This window comes from Micropterus salmoides, unplaced genomic scaffold (genome assembly GCF_014851395.1).
Source record: "Micropterus salmoides isolate LMB-PRFRI ecotype aquatic unplaced genomic scaffold, ASM1485139v1 Ms_hic_scaffold_18, whole genome shotgun sequence".
NCBI lineage: Eukaryota > Metazoa > Chordata > Actinopteri > Centrarchiformes > Centrarchidae > Micropterus > Micropterus salmoides.
In genome coordinates, this window is record NW_024040928.1 from 16,572,404 (window position 1) to 16,590,433 (window position 18,030).

General features: G+C 40.1%; 1 protein-coding gene across 1 annotated transcript; it reads right to left on the reverse strand.

Moving 5' to 3' along the window:
* Positions 1-421: 421 nt before the first annotated feature.
* Positions 422-17,329, reverse strand: rab32a (RAB32a, member RAS oncogene family). Its single transcript, XM_038726956.1, has 3 exons — positions 16,787-17,329; positions 5,991-6,268; positions 422-3,069 (listed from the first exon to the last, which is right to left on the reverse strand). Exons 1-3 carry the CDS (start codon positions 16,998-17,000, stop codon positions 2,920-2,922), a joined length of 642 nt encoding a protein of 213 aa, XP_038582884.1. The 5' UTR covers positions 17,001-17,329; the 3' UTR covers positions 422-2,919.
* Positions 17,330-18,030: the final 701 nt, after the last annotated feature.

The following is an 18,030-nucleotide window of genomic DNA, read 5'->3' on the forward strand; positions in this document are numbered from 1 at the left end:
TAAAGACTGCATTTTCTTGAAGGCCATGGTATTAAATTGCATTGTATTGCCTCAAGTCTGTGATGCATGTGGCTCATAGATTGTAGCGCCACTTACACAGAAACACAGAAATACACTCCAAGATAAAAAGCAATACATCAATATACTGCCAAGGTTCCAACTATCTCTGAAATGCTTTAATAACATGATGTGGATTGCAGTATTGGCCTTGAATAAGACCTGCTGTAATGCTCGCACACAACACAATTGGCACACCTCCTCTGCACTCCTGCTCGGGAAACAATTAGGTGTGTGGAAGAGTGTAAGCTGTGTGTTGAGAGCACAGTGTCTGATGACTATCACAGTTTCATGAGTGGAGTCACATGGTTCTGCCTATCCCTCTCTCTCTGTCCCCCACTCACACACAAAGACACAGTCTGAGTTGTACTTTTCACACATACAGCTTTATCCATAGTCCTTCATGCTGAGTTTCGTTGAGAGAAACTTAACACAAGTGTTTTCTCAAACATTTTATACACATATATACATCTTGTGAGGCATTTGCTAGATTCTGAATCTAGACTGTTGAGGTTTGTGGGAGTGACATTTTGTGTGAGCCTTATTATGTCCATTGACGTTATCATTGGCCTTTTTTTTTAAACCTTTATTTAAGTCCATTGAGATATAATCTCACTTGCAAGGGAGACCTGGCCAAGAAAGGGAGCTAAACAGCATTTAAAAGTTACATGACACATAAATGACAATACAGTACATTAAAACATCTTCCAAGATACCCTTAAAGACTCCAGCCTATAGAAAACATCTACACTCCTCCATCTGCAACCAGGGACTTGAACTCCCTAAGTGGTAGCAGCACCTCAAACAGAAGAATCTTTTGTAAGGAGTTCAATGTTGAGGGTGCACAGAATGAAAAGTCAGTATTTCCTAACTTTGAAACCACCCTGGGGACTTAAAAGTAGTAGCCTGTTAGACTGTGTTTGGTATCGACTGACCGCAAAGTTAAGGCTACAAAGAAACTGGGTAATTTGCACAGAATTGCCTTGTAGATAAAAACACACAAATCTAACTACAATGAGGGTGGACGATTTGGCAAGCGCAATGCTGCATGTTAGGCAGAATCTAGTTTTCCCAGCATAGATGATGCTGCATACATGTACAACAGATGCCCAAAATATCTGCTTTTCATTAGGTCCACTAATATTTAGGATAAATTTTTATTTAAGATAAATACACTGCCACTCGATCATTCTTAGGTGCAGTCACACTTATGTCTATTGCAGCAGTTTTGCTGTAGTAATACCAAATTGCTGCAATTTTTGTATCCAAGTCCCAAGAACCTGTAGTCACCTGTATCAGGCAGTATTGCTTGTACAGTATGCTAATAAGAAATGTGTGAGAATAATCCCAGCTCAGCTGTCTTGATCCAAGATGCAGCGTGCAAGTAAAAAAAACAGAATTTTATAATCTGATTTTGCCAATATGGGTGGGACAATAAACCATAAACTCTAAGCAGGGAAAATAAATGTTTATCCTGTATTTTAGCCAAATGCTGTGCTTCAATTATATGGTGCAGACCTCATTAATTCATTCACATACCTTGTCTATCTGAAGGTTATATGATTGAATGAATTATGAATGATTTGGGTTGAATGATGAGTTGTTGTTGTTGTTGAGCAACACCAACACTGCCCCCCATTGTTATTCCATATACAGTATAAATACATTAGATAAAACACATTTGATCAAAAGGATAGATAAATACATTTGGTCAGTCTAATTACTAGTAGACAGCACAAATTTGTTAAAATGTTTATTCCATGTTGGTCTAGTAGATTTAAAGTATTTCTATGTATAAACGTAATCTTAACTCCATGTATAAAAGAAAATCTTCATATTCCTTCTGAACACTTTAACAGATTACCAACCCTGTGTACAAGAGAGTGTAGTCCTCTGTCGGATTCTGTTTTATGACATCTCACCGCTTATATAATGCATCATCCAACAGATTTAAAAAAATATATACTGCAAATCTGATCAACATTTTCATACCAGTGGAAAGACAATCAAACAAACATTTGTCAGTGTCTCATATAGTACTGTTATTAGAGTTTTCTTCTGGAATGCTGTATTGTCCGTCTGTCCGTAAATGTTTTAGTGAACAACAAAAAGTGTTCCTCGCTAATTAACATGATAAAAAAAATTACGCATTATTGCAGGAACAATACAACTTAAAGACAACAATTCATGACAGTAATATGAGATACGATAACACTTTGATAATGCTCGTTTGCTTACTTTTTACACAGTAGTCTAAAGAACAGCTGGAAACACAAACATGATTGTGCTGTAAAAGATTTTGTTTAAGGGGCATCACCTATGTTAGGTATACACTGAACAATAAAGTGTCTTGTTTCACAGATAAATGCTGAATGACAAGGATGCTGTAAGAGAACAGACAAAAGTGACAAAATTCTCAACTTTCTGCATAGTTTGCACCCCTTCTCAGATGTGGTATAGTTCAGGGCTTCAGAGGCAACAGGGGGAGCAGACAGATTCAAGTGTAGAGGGCTGGTGGTGAAATAGACAATCAGGGAAAAATGCAGTGAGACAAGCACAATAAGAAAAATCCTGTGGTTTAGAGGTGTGGATCAAAGAATGCAAAAGCCAAGTAGAGGCAGTGACAACATCTAGATAAAATTGGGTTTTCTATTCTGGCCTATAGGGAAAGCTGCAGTGAGAAGATTGGACGTGCAGGTCAAATGGGCATCACTGCAGGGAGGAAAAAATCCTGGAGCTTTGAAGACCCAAACATTCATATTCCTCAGAGAGGCTGCAGAAGAGGGCTGAGAGCCACAGGCTGGATGAACGTGTTGGACACCGCCAAGGGGAAGCGGGCGGCTAATGTGAATGGACTGAGTGTTAGCAGCAGCCTGACTTGATCTCAGCAGCCACAGTCTCCTGGTCCAGTTTGATCCGGTCTCCATTGCTCTCCTCATATGGCAAACCTTTGTCGTTAGCCAAGATATTCTCTACCAGGAAACGCGCTGCCTCATCCACGTTGATGTTGTCCTGGGAAAAGATCAAAGCAGTATGTTAGAGTGGTGATAAGGCATTGATTAAAAAAAATATTTACACCTTAGTGACAATGCAGATACAATTCCTTCTAAGCAATCTACATTTAGAAAGAGGAATCACAGGCCTTTATTGCTTAGGAAGTTCACTAAACCCTTTCATATGATCCAGCCTGTTAAAGCAACAGCTAGCAGACACGGTTTCCACAGAGGCAATCTGAGGCCAGCGGAGGAAAGGTAAAAACCACCTTTGTCGTTGTGGCCAAAAGCTGTCATCCCGTGGGTTGAAGAGGTAATAAATATTAATGGCCTGTCTCTAAGCTCTAAAGCAGTGGTCGACAATAGGCGGTCTGCGGGCCAGAGCTGGCCCGCCAGCAATAATATCTGGCCCCAGATTACTTTGATAGCGGCAAAAAAACATTATAGTGGCTAGTGCTGAAACGATGATGTAAGTCATGACAGCAAAAGATACTGACATAATCACTTCCTCTTAAGTGATTTTGCCAACAGAATAAAAGTGCAAGAACATCTTTGCAACAGTACTTTATGTCGTGTTTAATTGAGTTTTTACTTTGAAAAGTTCTGAAGGAAATTCAAAAGAGTATCTGGCTTGCTTGACACACCTCTGACAAAGCCCCAAAAATGAGAGATCAGATTCCCCTGAATGAGAAACGCAGGAATTTCCTCTGCTTGGAGATACTGGGGAAATGAAAATAAGTGTCCGTAGGTTGATGTGGACCAATCGCGGGGGGGAACACACTCCTGCATATGCTTAATGTGAACATGTAAAAAGATCTCTTCATAATCAATTTGTTGAAAAGGGAGAAAAATAACACTAGCAATAAATGGAGATTGAACACACAACCCTTCGAACAGGAGTCCTGTGCACTACTGACTGAGCTTAATAGCTACGCAGTAAATGGTGGAATATAAATGATAAATTGACTATGTTCTGGCCCGCCATTTTCTGACCCCTGCTCTCCAGTAACAGAGAAATTAACAAAGACGTAATAGCAAACATGGTATGTTTATTTTTTTTTATTGAGATTTATTTGAAACTTGCTAGCATTAAGAGAAGTCACAAATTACATTACTCTAAAAATCTAAATTGCTCATTATTTTAGAAAATACTAACTAATAAAAAATGTTTACCAAAATGCCAATTAATTGGAAGTGGATGTGAATACATGATTAGGAGTACTGTCTACATCACTTAAACTTTTCCGGATTTTTCAATGAGTAGAGGGCGCGCGCCAATCAGAACCAGAAAAAAAAATTCTAATTAGAGATAAGTCGTTGACTACATGATAGCTAAGGCTGATTAGGACCAGGGAAAAAAATAAAAGCCCCTCAATATTTGACCTGCCTAAGTCCCACACATTGCAAAACTGTGACATAAACAATGCCCATCTCATCGTGATAGTGTCTTATTCTCTCGTACGTTAGAGAAACAACAATTCATTGCACTCACAGGAAGGAAATGGTTGGAAAGGCTTTGCACACATCACACAAACCCTTCACATGACACAGCACGTGACACCGCTGCAGGGCCTGAGGTTATTTGGAATGAGTTAGGAAAGTTTACTCCGCCTGCCAAAAGTCATAAAAGCATTCCTCCACATGGAAGCATAATAGGTGGTTGAAATGTGTGTTTGCAAGCATCTATTGGCTTATTAACTTGTAAACGTATCTTACTAAAGAAAAGAAGTTGAGGGGAACACAGGAGGGGGCTTTCCCTGGAGTCTTGTACTTTTCCTTAAGTAAGATCTACATGTAGGACTTTTACTTGTAATGGAAAATTGTCATAATGTGGTACTGCTACTTTTACTTTAGTAAATAATCTAAATACTACTTCCATCACAGCAAAATAAACAGTCAAATATTTTAGCCCTTACGTGTATGAACTTAACTGAAAATGAGTTTATGCGATGTGATGATTCACTACATTCTACTCACAAGGACAGAGGAAGAAAAGTGCAGTGTAGACACACAAACAGAGTAACACCAAACCTGTGACGTAGTGATCACAGGGAAGTTGAGGAGAAACACTACATTTTCTTTCAGAGCCCTATCTCTCTAACCCTTATGTCTTATCTAGGCTGCAGCATCAGTCAATGTCATGTGTTACCATATCAAATCTGGTTTCACTGGTTGCAAAGACAAAAGTCCGTAGATGTTGCGCGTGAATTTTTCATAGATTTCCAACCACATCATTTGTCAAAGTTTCAAAGAAGATTAAGACATATTCGAGATCTCATTCTAGTCTCAACTTTATTCTTATCCCCTAATTATGTACATCTGCCATGCTTAACACTGAATTTTGGATCAAAAATGTTAATGTGTTAGTGTTTAACAAAAGCAGTTACTACATTTAACTATTTCCCAATCGCCACATTGTAACCAGTGTGATTGCACCAGCGTCCCTCGCAGGATATCATCTGAGGATTTCCTGTCTGCCATAAGAAGTGAAGAAGCCATTCAGTAAAACTGCAAAATGTCTTCACAGTAAAGTCCAGTGGTTCCTTTTATTTTCAGCTATGGGGGCATTTCAAAGCTTTTATCACATTTGATTTGCCACAAACACAAGTAACGTTCATGCATAAAATAAGATTAGAAGCCATTACTGGTCATGTTTGGACCATGACTCAAGAAGCTTTAACAGAAATAAGTATTCCCATGATGCAAAATATCTCAGCCAGCATTAATATGAGCCGTTACTTTGGTAATTTCACGCTACTGAACCCTGCTTTAAAGTGTAGAGGAACCAGAAATAAAACATGAGGAAGGATCAGGAGAATATTTTAAAAGAAGCCTGTTAAACAGATATAGATAGGAATGTATGGAAAACTGCATGGATCTTTTTTATGAATGGTGTATGTGCGGCTAACCTCTTCTCCATCTAACGTAGTGATCTCTCACCTTAGCTGAGGTTTCAAACCAGCCCAGAAAGCCAGTCTCTTTGCAGAAATTGTCCATTAGGGCCGTGTTGTTGGCACTCTCTTTCTTCTGGTCACACTTATTGGCGAGCAGCACAGAAGGGATAGGGTTGCCATTAGCTAGCTTCACCTTGCTGTCCAGGTCATGCTTCCACTTAGACACTGCCTCAAACGTGGAGCCCCTTGTCACATCGAACACCACGAATGCCCCCACTGCCTCTTTGTAGTACACTCGCGTCATGTTCCCAAATCGTTCCTGACCTGGAGGATAGAAAGAGAATTTAGTGGAATATTTGCATTTTTACAAAGCTGCTAAAAGCTAGATGAGTAATAGGGTTTTGGGTGTCTGAAAGATTAAAAACATGTGGATGTGATGAATCCCTCAAAAGCAGATGTGAAACAAAATACCAAAACAGTACCTTAAGGATACCAAATGTCTAGCCCCAATCTTGTTCACAGACTCATTTTGTATTTTAATCTCATTTCTTTCTCAATTTTGTCACAACTCAGTGAGACCGAAACAATTTTCCTCTGAATGTGGTCAAAAAAAAAAGAAAAAGAAAAAAAAAAGAAGAGATTATTCTTATTCGACCTACTTTTTCTCCACAGAGAATGGCAGAAGTAATCTGCCATGATAATAAGTCCATTCTCTATAGTCATTCCCTGAGAAAATCTGAGATGATATTCCACAAAGGCAAAACAAGGGGAATTACTAGCAGAATACGGGGTGTCACATCAATCTGAGAAGGCCTCTTCTTAAAACACAACCAAACCACTTTCAGGGTTTGTTTTGTGATTCACTTAAATCTACTGATTGTTTTCACATCACACCACCTCCTTAAAGCTTAATCAGCCAGTGAAGAGAATCTCATCCATATTCTTCTGCTTAACAATGGTGCAATACCTCAACTATTTGATTTATTTTGAAGTTGTTTCTTGCACTTTTCTTTTCTGTATTTGAAGTTGTATTTCTGTGTGTGGGGGGGGGGGGGGGGGGGGGGGGTTTACATGCCACCACATCATGTAAAATGACTACAGGTTACTAAGGTTTAATAAACTATAGTCATAATGAATAAAAATTTCCATGGAAATTCCAATACTTTAAAGTGAAACCTTAAAGAGGAAACAGGCTCTTGAGATGAAAAAATTATTCTAGGAACAGCGCTCTAACATACTAACATAACATAAGTCTGCCCACATCACTTCACCTCAGCATAAGAATGCACTGAGGCATACTGTGCAGTACCTTATTGGAGGATGAATCTATCATCAGCAGTTCAACTGGCAAAATGTATCTCTAGTGACACAAGATCCCCTGATTTCTGCCTCAGACCATTTTATTTCTGTATGTAATCATATGAAGCAGTCGGCCCTTCTTTTGTGCAGTTCTTACATTTTTTTTTTTGCTTGGCGTGATAAGCAACAGTGACTGTTGGAGTCTCCAACTTTCGCCACTTGGACTTATTATTTTTGGTTTGTAGTTTTCCTTGCATGAAAAACGTCTCCCAAATATAAGGCTGGAGATATTCTATATCTTTCTTATTATGAACAAATCCCATGAAAAGACTGAAACCAACAGTGTGTTCCATCTGTCAATACTTTTACACTTCCCCAGCCTGTATGTTGCTCTCAATACTTGTTAGTTTGAATAATTAGGGTTTGTTGTAGTTGTACAAATGATGAGTTTTCGTGGAACGGTGTGGCCGTAGCGTGGCGTTCGATGATTCGTCATAAAACAGGAAGTTATTGTATCTTCAGTCTACATGCTCACATCTGTACCAAATTTGGAATGTACTATAAGAGTCCGCCCTGAACACATCCACATGCCAACATTCACTCAAAGTCATAGCGCCACTTGCTGGCAACAGGAAATGACACGTTTTATGCAGTAATGTACTACTCCTAGCAGGTTGGAAAATTCAGAGCCGTCCCAGAAAACCCATAACGCATTGATGAAGCCATGTTGTAAAACTTGTGACTTTGCAGTTAACGGTGTGGCGGTGGCGTGACGGCAAAGTTAAACTCTTTGCCATGACACAGAAAGTTGTTGTAACTTGACTGTACATGCTCACATCTCTACCCTCTATTTGGTAAGAGTCCTGCCCTGAACACATGTACAAGACAACATTCCCCATAGTCATAGCGCCACCTACTGGCAATAGGAAGTGACCAACAAAGCAGCCCCCACGGCACGTTTTACCTACATGTACGAAATTTCTGTGGGACATGTATCATGTCCAGATGTACAAAAAAGCCTCTTGGTGCAATGCCCTAAACACAACAGGAAGTCAGACATTTAGAATTGTATGGTTATTTTGGGATTTTCTACACATTCCATACTTTAACAAACTACTCCTAGAGAATTAGTCCGACCAACTTCATATTTTCTCTGTCTATTCTAAAGCCACCTCACATCTCGACGCGTTACACGCGTGAGGTCCCGCCCAACGCGGCTTGCAGCTTTAATTCATTGTTGGTTTTGGTCTTTTCATGGGATTTGTTGATAATAAGAAAACTACACCAGACTTACCGTAATAACCACTGTGTTACACATATTAGTTGGGTTACCTCAAAATGCATCCAAAACAGGTTAGTTGGTGAAAAATAGGCTTTTTTACTTAATGCCAACATACAGTTAGGTGTGTCGATGCTACCTGCACCTACAGAAATTTCGTACAAGCATGGACAAGCTTCACTGTGATCATAATCTGTGATTTAGAGAGTCTGCAAATGCAGAATGCAAAAATTTACAGACAGAAAAGTGTTTTTTTATTCAAGTAAAAAAATTGTTTCAGTTCTGTTTTTTGAGGTTTTGTATGCTAAAATCAGTTGTGTGATTCACATGAATAACTTAACATGGTGAACTTAACATGGTTAAAGGTCCATCAACTGACTGAGGTATATTCATGAGCATACATAATTCATGATGTTGTTAAAAAAAGTTCACAGACAAAAGGTTGATTTTCCAAGAATAACTACAATATAGGTCTCTTTTGTTTTTTGATGTAAACACATAACAACATCCAAAACCATGTATCACTTCAGTTGTTGGGACAGATTTGATTTTTGCTGGTAGAACTATCATTTCTTTACATTGGATCACATATTGTGCCTTTAAAGTACCTGCTCATTTAACATCTTTTTAGATTCAGCCTGTGCAACTATTATTTGTGCAATCATATCAAGCTTCCAGTGACTTGAGGTAGCATGTGAAATATTTTTGCTCCACCGCTCGAATTTAAGAAAGCCTGCAGGGCAAGAGTAATTGTAGTGTATAAGACATTCAACAGCCTCCACTAAAGCTGAGTTACAAAACAGAAGATGAACCAAGAAAAGGATTGGGGAACTGTGAGCACAGCTTCTCCCAGTATAGTTTTTACTTTACTGTAGGTACTTACCCAACCACACCAGGAACTGGAGTAGCGTGGCGCAGTGCGGGTGTGAGCGAGAGAGTGAATACACTGTGGGGCCCATAGGCCTGACGGTAATTGCTCATAATTGAGAGTCTAATTTTAGCTGATATAACCCCAAGTGAATTCACCAGAGACACGACATGGTGGACTAAAGAGCTGATAGACTGAAATAAGGCTTTCATTTCCATGCCTTGTAGAGCTTATACAACCAGCAGAATGGAGGTAAAGACAAAATATAGGATGAAATAAACAATATTGACTACAGAGGCAAAATTTGCTGAAAATCGTTTCAGCTACACTAGTCAATACAGGAGAAGAGAGGCAGACAAAGAACACAATTTACCATGTTTTATTCAGCTAAATAAAATAAATATAATCTTCACCACTGAACAAAGCAACAGGGACAGATGAGCATTATTATGTACCGACTTTCATAACATCCAAAAACTACTTTTGTGCTACAGTGAAAACATGGACGAGCGATGGGATAATTGCTGAAAATATATTTTTTGCCTACTCATCTAAGACCAGGAACTGGTTTATGTTTGACTTTTTTTATTTTTTATTAAAGTGTTGAATTGCAAGGTTGCCCAACACACACCGACTTGCCCACAAAAGCATGTCACTGTGTGCTTTATGCAGTATAATGATTTAACTCGTACCTTGTGACTTTTGTATTGAATTAGCAAAAAAGATAATAAATGCTGAGAATAAGTATGATCATTCATTTATTCTAGGAGGACAAACCTCTCCATAAACAATGACTACGACATTAAAGCGTGTCATTGTACACATTCAACACTTCACTTGATTTTCTGACGCGTCCAGTCCTGCTGGGTCGATGTGGAAGCACAGCCAGTCTCAGGGTGTTAACCTCAGTCCTCCCGGGAAAGAACAAGCTGGATGGAAAAGACTTGTATGGGGGTGATTATATCGATCAGTATCACCGATTCCAGTTGCACAGGTGCGCACGCACACTCACACATACACACCTTGCTTTTGCAGGCTGTAATGAGTTATTTGGGGTATCGATAGGGTGCTGTGGTTCCGTGCACAAGTCACTAACATTAAATGACAGCAAATCCCATGAATCTGATGACCTTTTAAGTGACATACTATGATAATCTTTCTGCTGCATTTACTAAAACCAGTCCTGTTGCTGAACAACAACACGATAGGCACATTCTGCACCAGTCCTGATCTGATGTTTGCTTTGTTAAATAAAAGCTACTTCACTCTTTGCACTCCCCCTGAAAAACTTTAAAAATGGGTCAAATATATACATATATACAAATATATACTTTATACTTGTCCTAAAATATCTGGGGACTGCATTTTTGTAGCAATCATTAACAGGAGTAAATAATATAATACTTTGGGCCTATTTTCAGCAGTGGATTTAGATGTTTACCTAAAATAAACTACAGTGCCTATGTTCATCAAAATCTTAATGAAAATGCCACCTAGTGCAATGTTGTGTTTAAAATACTTCTGGTCAACAATGGAGTTCAATGGCACAGAGGAATAAGCTTTATCAGGCATTTTGATACACAGGCAATGTCAGCAATTCATTATCGATTAGTCTGCGGATTATCTAGACTAATCAAATAATCCTTTCTGGCTATATTTGCCCGGAAATTATAAAAAAATGCCCAATAATTACCATAAGGTGACATCTTCAAATGTCTTGTCATTAAAATATGTATGATGAAAAGCATCAAACCCTCACATTTGATAAAATGGAACCAGTTTTTTTTCCTTAACAAATGACCAAATTTTATATTCAATAATAAATTAATTGATAGTATACCAATATGTAATGGCCCAACATGGAAATTCAATGAAGCAATCTATATTTTGCTTTATCTATTTTCATTGCATTGATTCATACAGTTAATAATGGCTGTGATTTGTCAGTTTCCTCACATCTTCATTCCAAGTCTCCCTGGTCTAATTAGCAAGATTGTTGTCTCTTGTTAATATTTGACATTATGAACACAGAGGAGTTTGGATGTCATGGACTTGTGTAGGAAGATCACACCTATCAATGCTGCAATTGGACAGAGTTCAATAATCGTAGTAGATTACTAAATATAAATTTAATGGTATTCATACTTTTATGTATTCTGTTTCTTGTTGTTTTACTCCGATGAGTTGTGTATGTCTTTTTAAATAAAGGACAAAAAACTATACTAAAAACATTAATAAGTGTCATATGCCGCTAACCCAATCAGCATAAAACACAGAGGAATGGAATGAGCTGTATGAACAATGGAGCACTTACACACTAAATACCAGAGAGGAGCATGAGACTGCAGGAGACGTGTGCTGCTGCCTCAACCGCACAACATGCCTACAAATTAAGAGACGTACGCCTGAATCTATCCATACAGAGAGTGAACTATTGTGGAATTCCAAAGGCTTTACACAAGGACATTTCGCTTCAGTCTACCATACTGACGTGTTCTGGTGCATGACCTCAAGCACAATTAGGCAGTCTGGGTATGAACATGTGAAATCTGCTGTTACAGGACCACTTGATGAAAAAGAAAATGTCTACTTAGAGCCACCGTTCATGTCTGTTTGTTGTGTGGGAGAAACCGAGAGAAAAGTCTCATCATTATCCATAGCCCTAGCAACCCCAGTTTCCTCTTCGGTCGTACATATTGCTATCCTGTGGGTGGGTTACCATAGAAACTGTCCAAGCCAGACATGGCAGTAGCAACTGCAGCAGTCTCCGTCTGTTGTTAGGAGGCAACTGGCTGTGAAACTTCTCCACACGCCCTCCCAGCAACTAAAATCACAAAGACAGCGCAGGGTCCAGTCGTTTAGGTAGCCTTCAGTGCGAGCTTTAGCAGAGCGACTTCAGAGAGACAACACATGACTGGCACTTTCACATTCCACCGAGCAGCATGTGAGAAGTGACTTGCCACGGCTTACAACAGTCTTTAGCAATGAACAGAATCTGAATTGAGGGAAAATCCCCAACCTCTAAGTGGTATTACCCCCGTTTCCCCTCACCTTCAACTGAAGGGTTGGCTGGGGCTGATCAACATAAAGCCTTGGCACAAGGTGGTAGGAATTTAGCTCAAAACAATAATATTTGTTGTAGAAGTTTAAGTAGAATTATTACACGTGGTCTTTTGGGGAATCTGTGTAACCAGACAATCCAGAACAGGCAAGGAAGGAAAAGCTTCTTTGGTCTTAATCACTATTTATGGTAAATATGGCCATAAAATGTGATTGTAGCAAGGATATAGAAAAGTGGCCAAAATGTGAGCAGTACGTCAAATTGCACACAATTAATACTACTGCCACTGACAACCATGCACAAAAGACACAAAGATTATAACAGATACTGACAAATGACTGGGTTATTTCAAACCAGATATTGAGGCTGTTCTTTTAACCCAGAAGTTGGGTCAAAAAGAATAACCCAATTTTCTGGGTTGAAATAACCCAGAAATTAGTTGGTCCCTTTTTAACCCAGGAGTTTTTAGTGTGCATGTAGGGCGCTAAATGGATTCATGAGTATGAAAATTATGTATATGCTATAGCCTGTGCAATCATCTGATCTCAACCCAGTTAAACACCTATGGGAGGTGTCAGACACTACCATCATCTGTCGCCCATCTGTACATTGTGTTTTCTGCTCATTGGTGTTAACTGAGAGCTCTGTCAATCTTTGCTCCTCCAGTGGAGGTGCCGTTTGCTCGTCACTCTGTATACTTGAAAAGGTCTCGGCTCCACCTTTAGTATGCACAGTTCTAATTGCCAAATAGAGCTACATTGCTTGACAGTGATTAGGTTTTGCTAATCACTGCTTCCCAACTAGAGCTGAAACAATTAATTGATTCATTTATTAGACGATCGACAGGAAATGAATCAGCAACTACTTTGATAATCAATTAATGTATTAATGGTTTGCCAAACATCTTTGTCTTAAATGACAGTAAACTGAATATCATATTCATAGTTTTGGAGTGCCAGTCAGACTCAGGCTGCAACTAACGATTGTTTACATTATCGATTGATTTGCATTATTATTTGATTATTTTCAGGATCAATCGATTAGTCTATAAAATTTCAAAAAATGCTCATCACAATTTCCCAGAGCCCAAAGTGTTGACATCTTGCTTCTTCTGTCCAACAAACAGACCAAAACCTCAAGACTCTTCATTCATTATAATAAATGACAAAGACATTTTTGCTTGAAAAATGACTGAAACAATTAAATGATCAAAATAAACATTCTAGCACTTTACAGATGTCACCTTGAGCCCTGGAGAAGGTGTGAATGGAATTTTTCACTTTTTTTCTCACTATCATTTGGTCTGTAAGGTTTGTGACCCCTTAAAACAAATCATGTCTACTTGCAACCCCATGTCTCCGGTTATTGCCATAGTGTGGATGTGGAGGTGAGAACAGTAAATATTTCCAGTATTTTACACAAGAGCCAATGTTACAAACAAAAGTCAGAAAAATGTATAAATGTAATTTTGTGAGACAATTTTATTATCCTTTATTACACCTCAGATTAGTATTTGGGACTCTTGCCTCACGACTACCAGGTTGGAAGCCATGGTGGTGCTGACCACGGAGAGTTTTGAATCCTGCTGGAAAATGGCGGCGTTTGAGTGGCAAGGCAAGTTTTCTGACAAGACTGCTGGTTAGCACTGTGATAGAAACAACTCCATACATCCTGCTGCTACGGGAATGTTTGGTCCCTACAAGGTGCAGGCTTTTTTACACTATGTGCCATAGTGGTAATCACCCTGTCCACTGGCTTAGACAAATCCAGGAGAGAGTAGCAATTCCGGGTGAAAAGGGGTGGGAAAGCTGCAAGCTTTACATGGTCTTCCATGGTGCCCTCATCCTGCACAAGCCTCTGATTACTATCATTCCTCCACAACCGTAATTATTATTCAGGTTGGGAAGACAACGCAACTCTGAAGTTGCTCTCAGTGTTGCCGAGAAGATAATTCCTCCTTTTCTGCACGATTAAATGGCTTAATGGCTGGTCTTAATGACATGGCAAATATACCTCCAGCTTTCACTCTTTCGCGCCCACACTTTGTTACTTATTTTATCCTTGGAGCATCCTCAGGCCAGGCCTATTGTGTAGGTGTGACTAATGAGGTTTAGCATCTGTATCATCTAACGTCAAACTTTCTTTCTGGTCAGAGTGTGTGTGCATGTATATAGTTCTGTTCCCTTGTCTAAATGATAACAGTGCATGTAAATGAGCGTGTGCGTGTGTGTGTGTCAGTGTTTTATTTACCCTCCCGGATCCTCTGATCAAGTGCTGTCTGGCTGTGACAGGCAGACGGCCTTCTCTGGCAGTCAGTCACAGATGCCCCTGCACACTGAGCTTGTGCTGCCAGGGCCCAGGCGACAGCGGGGAGTGTAACCCACGATGCCAATCAGTCTGTGACAGACTTGCAAGTTGTTGTGACGCCCCCCCACATACACACACACACACGCACAAACAAACACACACACACACAACTGTCCGCCTCTTTCCTATCACTGCTGTAAGCGATGAAATAAATATAAATACAGCAGTCTTCTAACCATCTGTCCTGATCTGTCTCAGCATATGAGGTTGGTTTGATTGAGGGAGAGGATGGACCTGCACAACCATGGCGGCTTTCAAACATATGAATAGAACATGTCTAGAGGCAGGCTAAGTTACGATCTTGTTAGTACAAAATTTCTTCTTTTGTTGTTGTTACTGTCCCTCCACTGCAGCTCAGGAAGAAGACACAGTCTGTGACACAACAGCCAGTATGGGCATGAGAAACAATTACAGCAACTTACAACTCTTTTAGTGTGTCTTTAAACCAGAGTTTACATACTGTAAACACAATGGATTTGACCTATCTCAGGTGACAGTGTAGAATCAAAGCAGGTAGGTAATCATCACAAAACCAGATAATGAGAAGCTACAACTACCACTTTTGGCTGAGATAATCTGAACAGCATGTACCAGAAACAATCCCTATTCTCTGTGGTGCATGCCAAATCACTTGCACATGGTGAATTTCAACCATTATGGAAATTTCCTACATCGGTTCTCCGGCTCCATGATCATCAAGCTGCAGCCCTATTAAACTTTTTTTTTTTTTTTTTTTTTAAAAACACACAAACAATCCTTTAGCCACACTCCTTACTTTAAATGCCACCTTCTCAGGGAATGATGAATAACACGTGCGATCACGATTGTTGTCTACATAACAACACAGTTTGCTTGTATAAGCTGTTGCAATTTAAACCATGTTGTTGCCATTTTTAACTACAGGAACATACCGAAATAAATGTCCAAAACTAAGGCCACTGAGAGAGTAAGCAAACAAATATAATGGTTGCCATTTTTATGACAGCTTGCTCACACACACAGGCCCTGAAGCCGTGTGATCTCATTACACCTAACATAAAAACTTCCCCAGTAAATTGGTCTTATGAGTTACAGTATATGTGGCCAACCAATTTCACGAGGCCTGATGTCATTACACCCTCATTCCTGCTGATTCAACGGTAGCGAGCCCGCATCTGTCAGCTCAGCTCGTTCAACACTTTATTTTGTCATGCTGATCCTAATCCTTTATCACTGACCCTCTCTCACCTGTCCTTTCAAGCTGTGTCCTTCTCAGACTTCCTTTGTTTTACAGTGTGATATTTTTGTGCCTGGCGATGACAAACAATGGGAGTTGTTGGGAGCCCCTGAGCAGGGCTGTCTGCATGTTGGGGAACATTTTTGTTTACACTCTGCTCTGATTTCTCTTGGCTTGCTTACCCAAGGTGCTGGAATGCGCAGGCCGGTGTGTGTGTGCCAAGTTTACTGAAATCCTTTTCAGAAATACCAAGGATCACATGGGATGGAGGGGGGTGCATTTGAAGAATATTAGGGTGACACTGTGATAAGTACAACTGCATGTAATAAAGATGAGGGCCAGTAAAGTCACTCAGTTAATCTATAAACACAGTTTTACTCCCTGTAGAATATATTACAAGACTATTGTTGTGAGTTTGTTTGAGGGGGGCGGGCACTCAGTTGGTAATAACAGAGTGACCTAAATTCCTCTGATTTTGCTGCCTGCATCATAAAGTGGGAAAGACAACCAGCAGACACGATCAACCGGTCTGTTAGCTGGAAATTCCCCTCTTGCTTCTTTGAGTTCATTGAGGCCCCCTGGGAATATTGCTACACACGTTTTTGTTTTCTTTTCTGGTTGAATGTTAAAACCGCGGAAAGTGGAACTACTCTTTTAACTCGCACACAAAAGTTGAGCTCGCCACCCACTTCTTCTTCAGCTCCATCTGATTCACACTAAAATGGGTTGAAAGTGACCGGGCGTTTCCTTACCTGCGATGTCCCACAGCTGTAATCTGACCAGCGTGTTGCTGTCCCAGTTGATCACTTTAAGCGCAAAGTCGACCCCGATCGTCGCCCTGTAGTGCTGCGAGAAAAGCTGGTGCACGTAGCGTTTGATGATGCTGGTTTTCCCGACGCCTAGTTCCCCGATCACCAGCACTTTGAACAAGTACTCCTTGCACTCAGACACCGAGCCCCCGGCCATGCTGAGACGGACACTGACAACTTTTTCTCTAAACTCAGACAGCTTCTGCTTTCTCGCTCATGTATAAGCTTCCTGCGAGGCGCTGGAGTGGACTGGGCTGGTTAGAGGGCAGGGGGGCCAGATGCAACAGAATTTCTTTCCCCTTTACTAATTCTCCTCCTCCTCCTGATGCCGCCCAGCAACCACCTGATAAGTCATAGGACCCGGAAATGAAAGACACACTTGATATTAGTGACGGGAATTAAAAGCCTACAGCTTTCTGAAGGGAGCCCAAGGGGGTAAGCCAGAGATCGGACAGCGAAGCCGACCAAAGCCTTCACGGAGGGATCCATGTAGGCCCAAAAATGACGTCAAAACCCTGTGACACCCCATCGCACATGAGAGATGTAACCGTATTGCTTAGATTATAAACTCTCGGCTATCAAAAAAAACTGTCAGAGCAATCAGTGACGCTGCTTTGGTGTTTGACTGGTGAACCTTTTAGGTGGGCTGATTAAACAGTGACAATCCGAGTCAGACTAACACACTGAGCCATGAAACTTTTTGTTGGCGCATTTATACAGCTACCAGAATTACGGTGTTTCTGCAGTTGTTCTACGTCATTAAACCACGGTTATGCTGCACGATCGTGCGCAGTAGACGCTGGTGCCAACAGGAAGTGGCCCTGTAGTAGTATTTTATTGGTCCAAAACTGGCTTCACTGCTCTCCTTTCAAATCAGTGGGGCGGCTTCGTCCGTGCCTTTCAGAGAGTCTGCTCTTTCGGCTCCCAAACTTCATTTAGTAGGCTACCACTTCTGCTGGTCACTGGACAAGTTACATTCTTATTTGTTGCAAGATAAAAAAATATGCAAGATGTTCGTCTGCAATACATTGAAATATTAATATGTTAAATAGTGATGATGATGGTGGAAAATGTCTAGAATAAATATCCTAGTTTTAAAACGAAAATAACACTCTACTACTGAAATAAAATAAATATATTACAGCTCTATGCAGACACATAGTTACTGTAGTCCTATATTTAAACTT

Coding starts and splice junctions, on each gene's coding strand:
- rab32a (XM_038726956.1), bottom strand. CDS start 17,000: ATGGCCGGGGGCTCGGTGTCTGAGTGCAAGGAGTACTTGTTCAAAGTG. Junction 6,269..16,786: donor ACAGCTGTGGGACATCGCAG/GTAAGGAAACGC, acceptor TCTATCCTCCAG/GTCAGGAACGATTTGGGAAC. Junction 3,070..5,990: donor GGTTTGAAACCTCAGCTAAG/GTGAGAGATCAC, acceptor ATCTTTTCCCAG/GACAACATCAACGTGGATGA.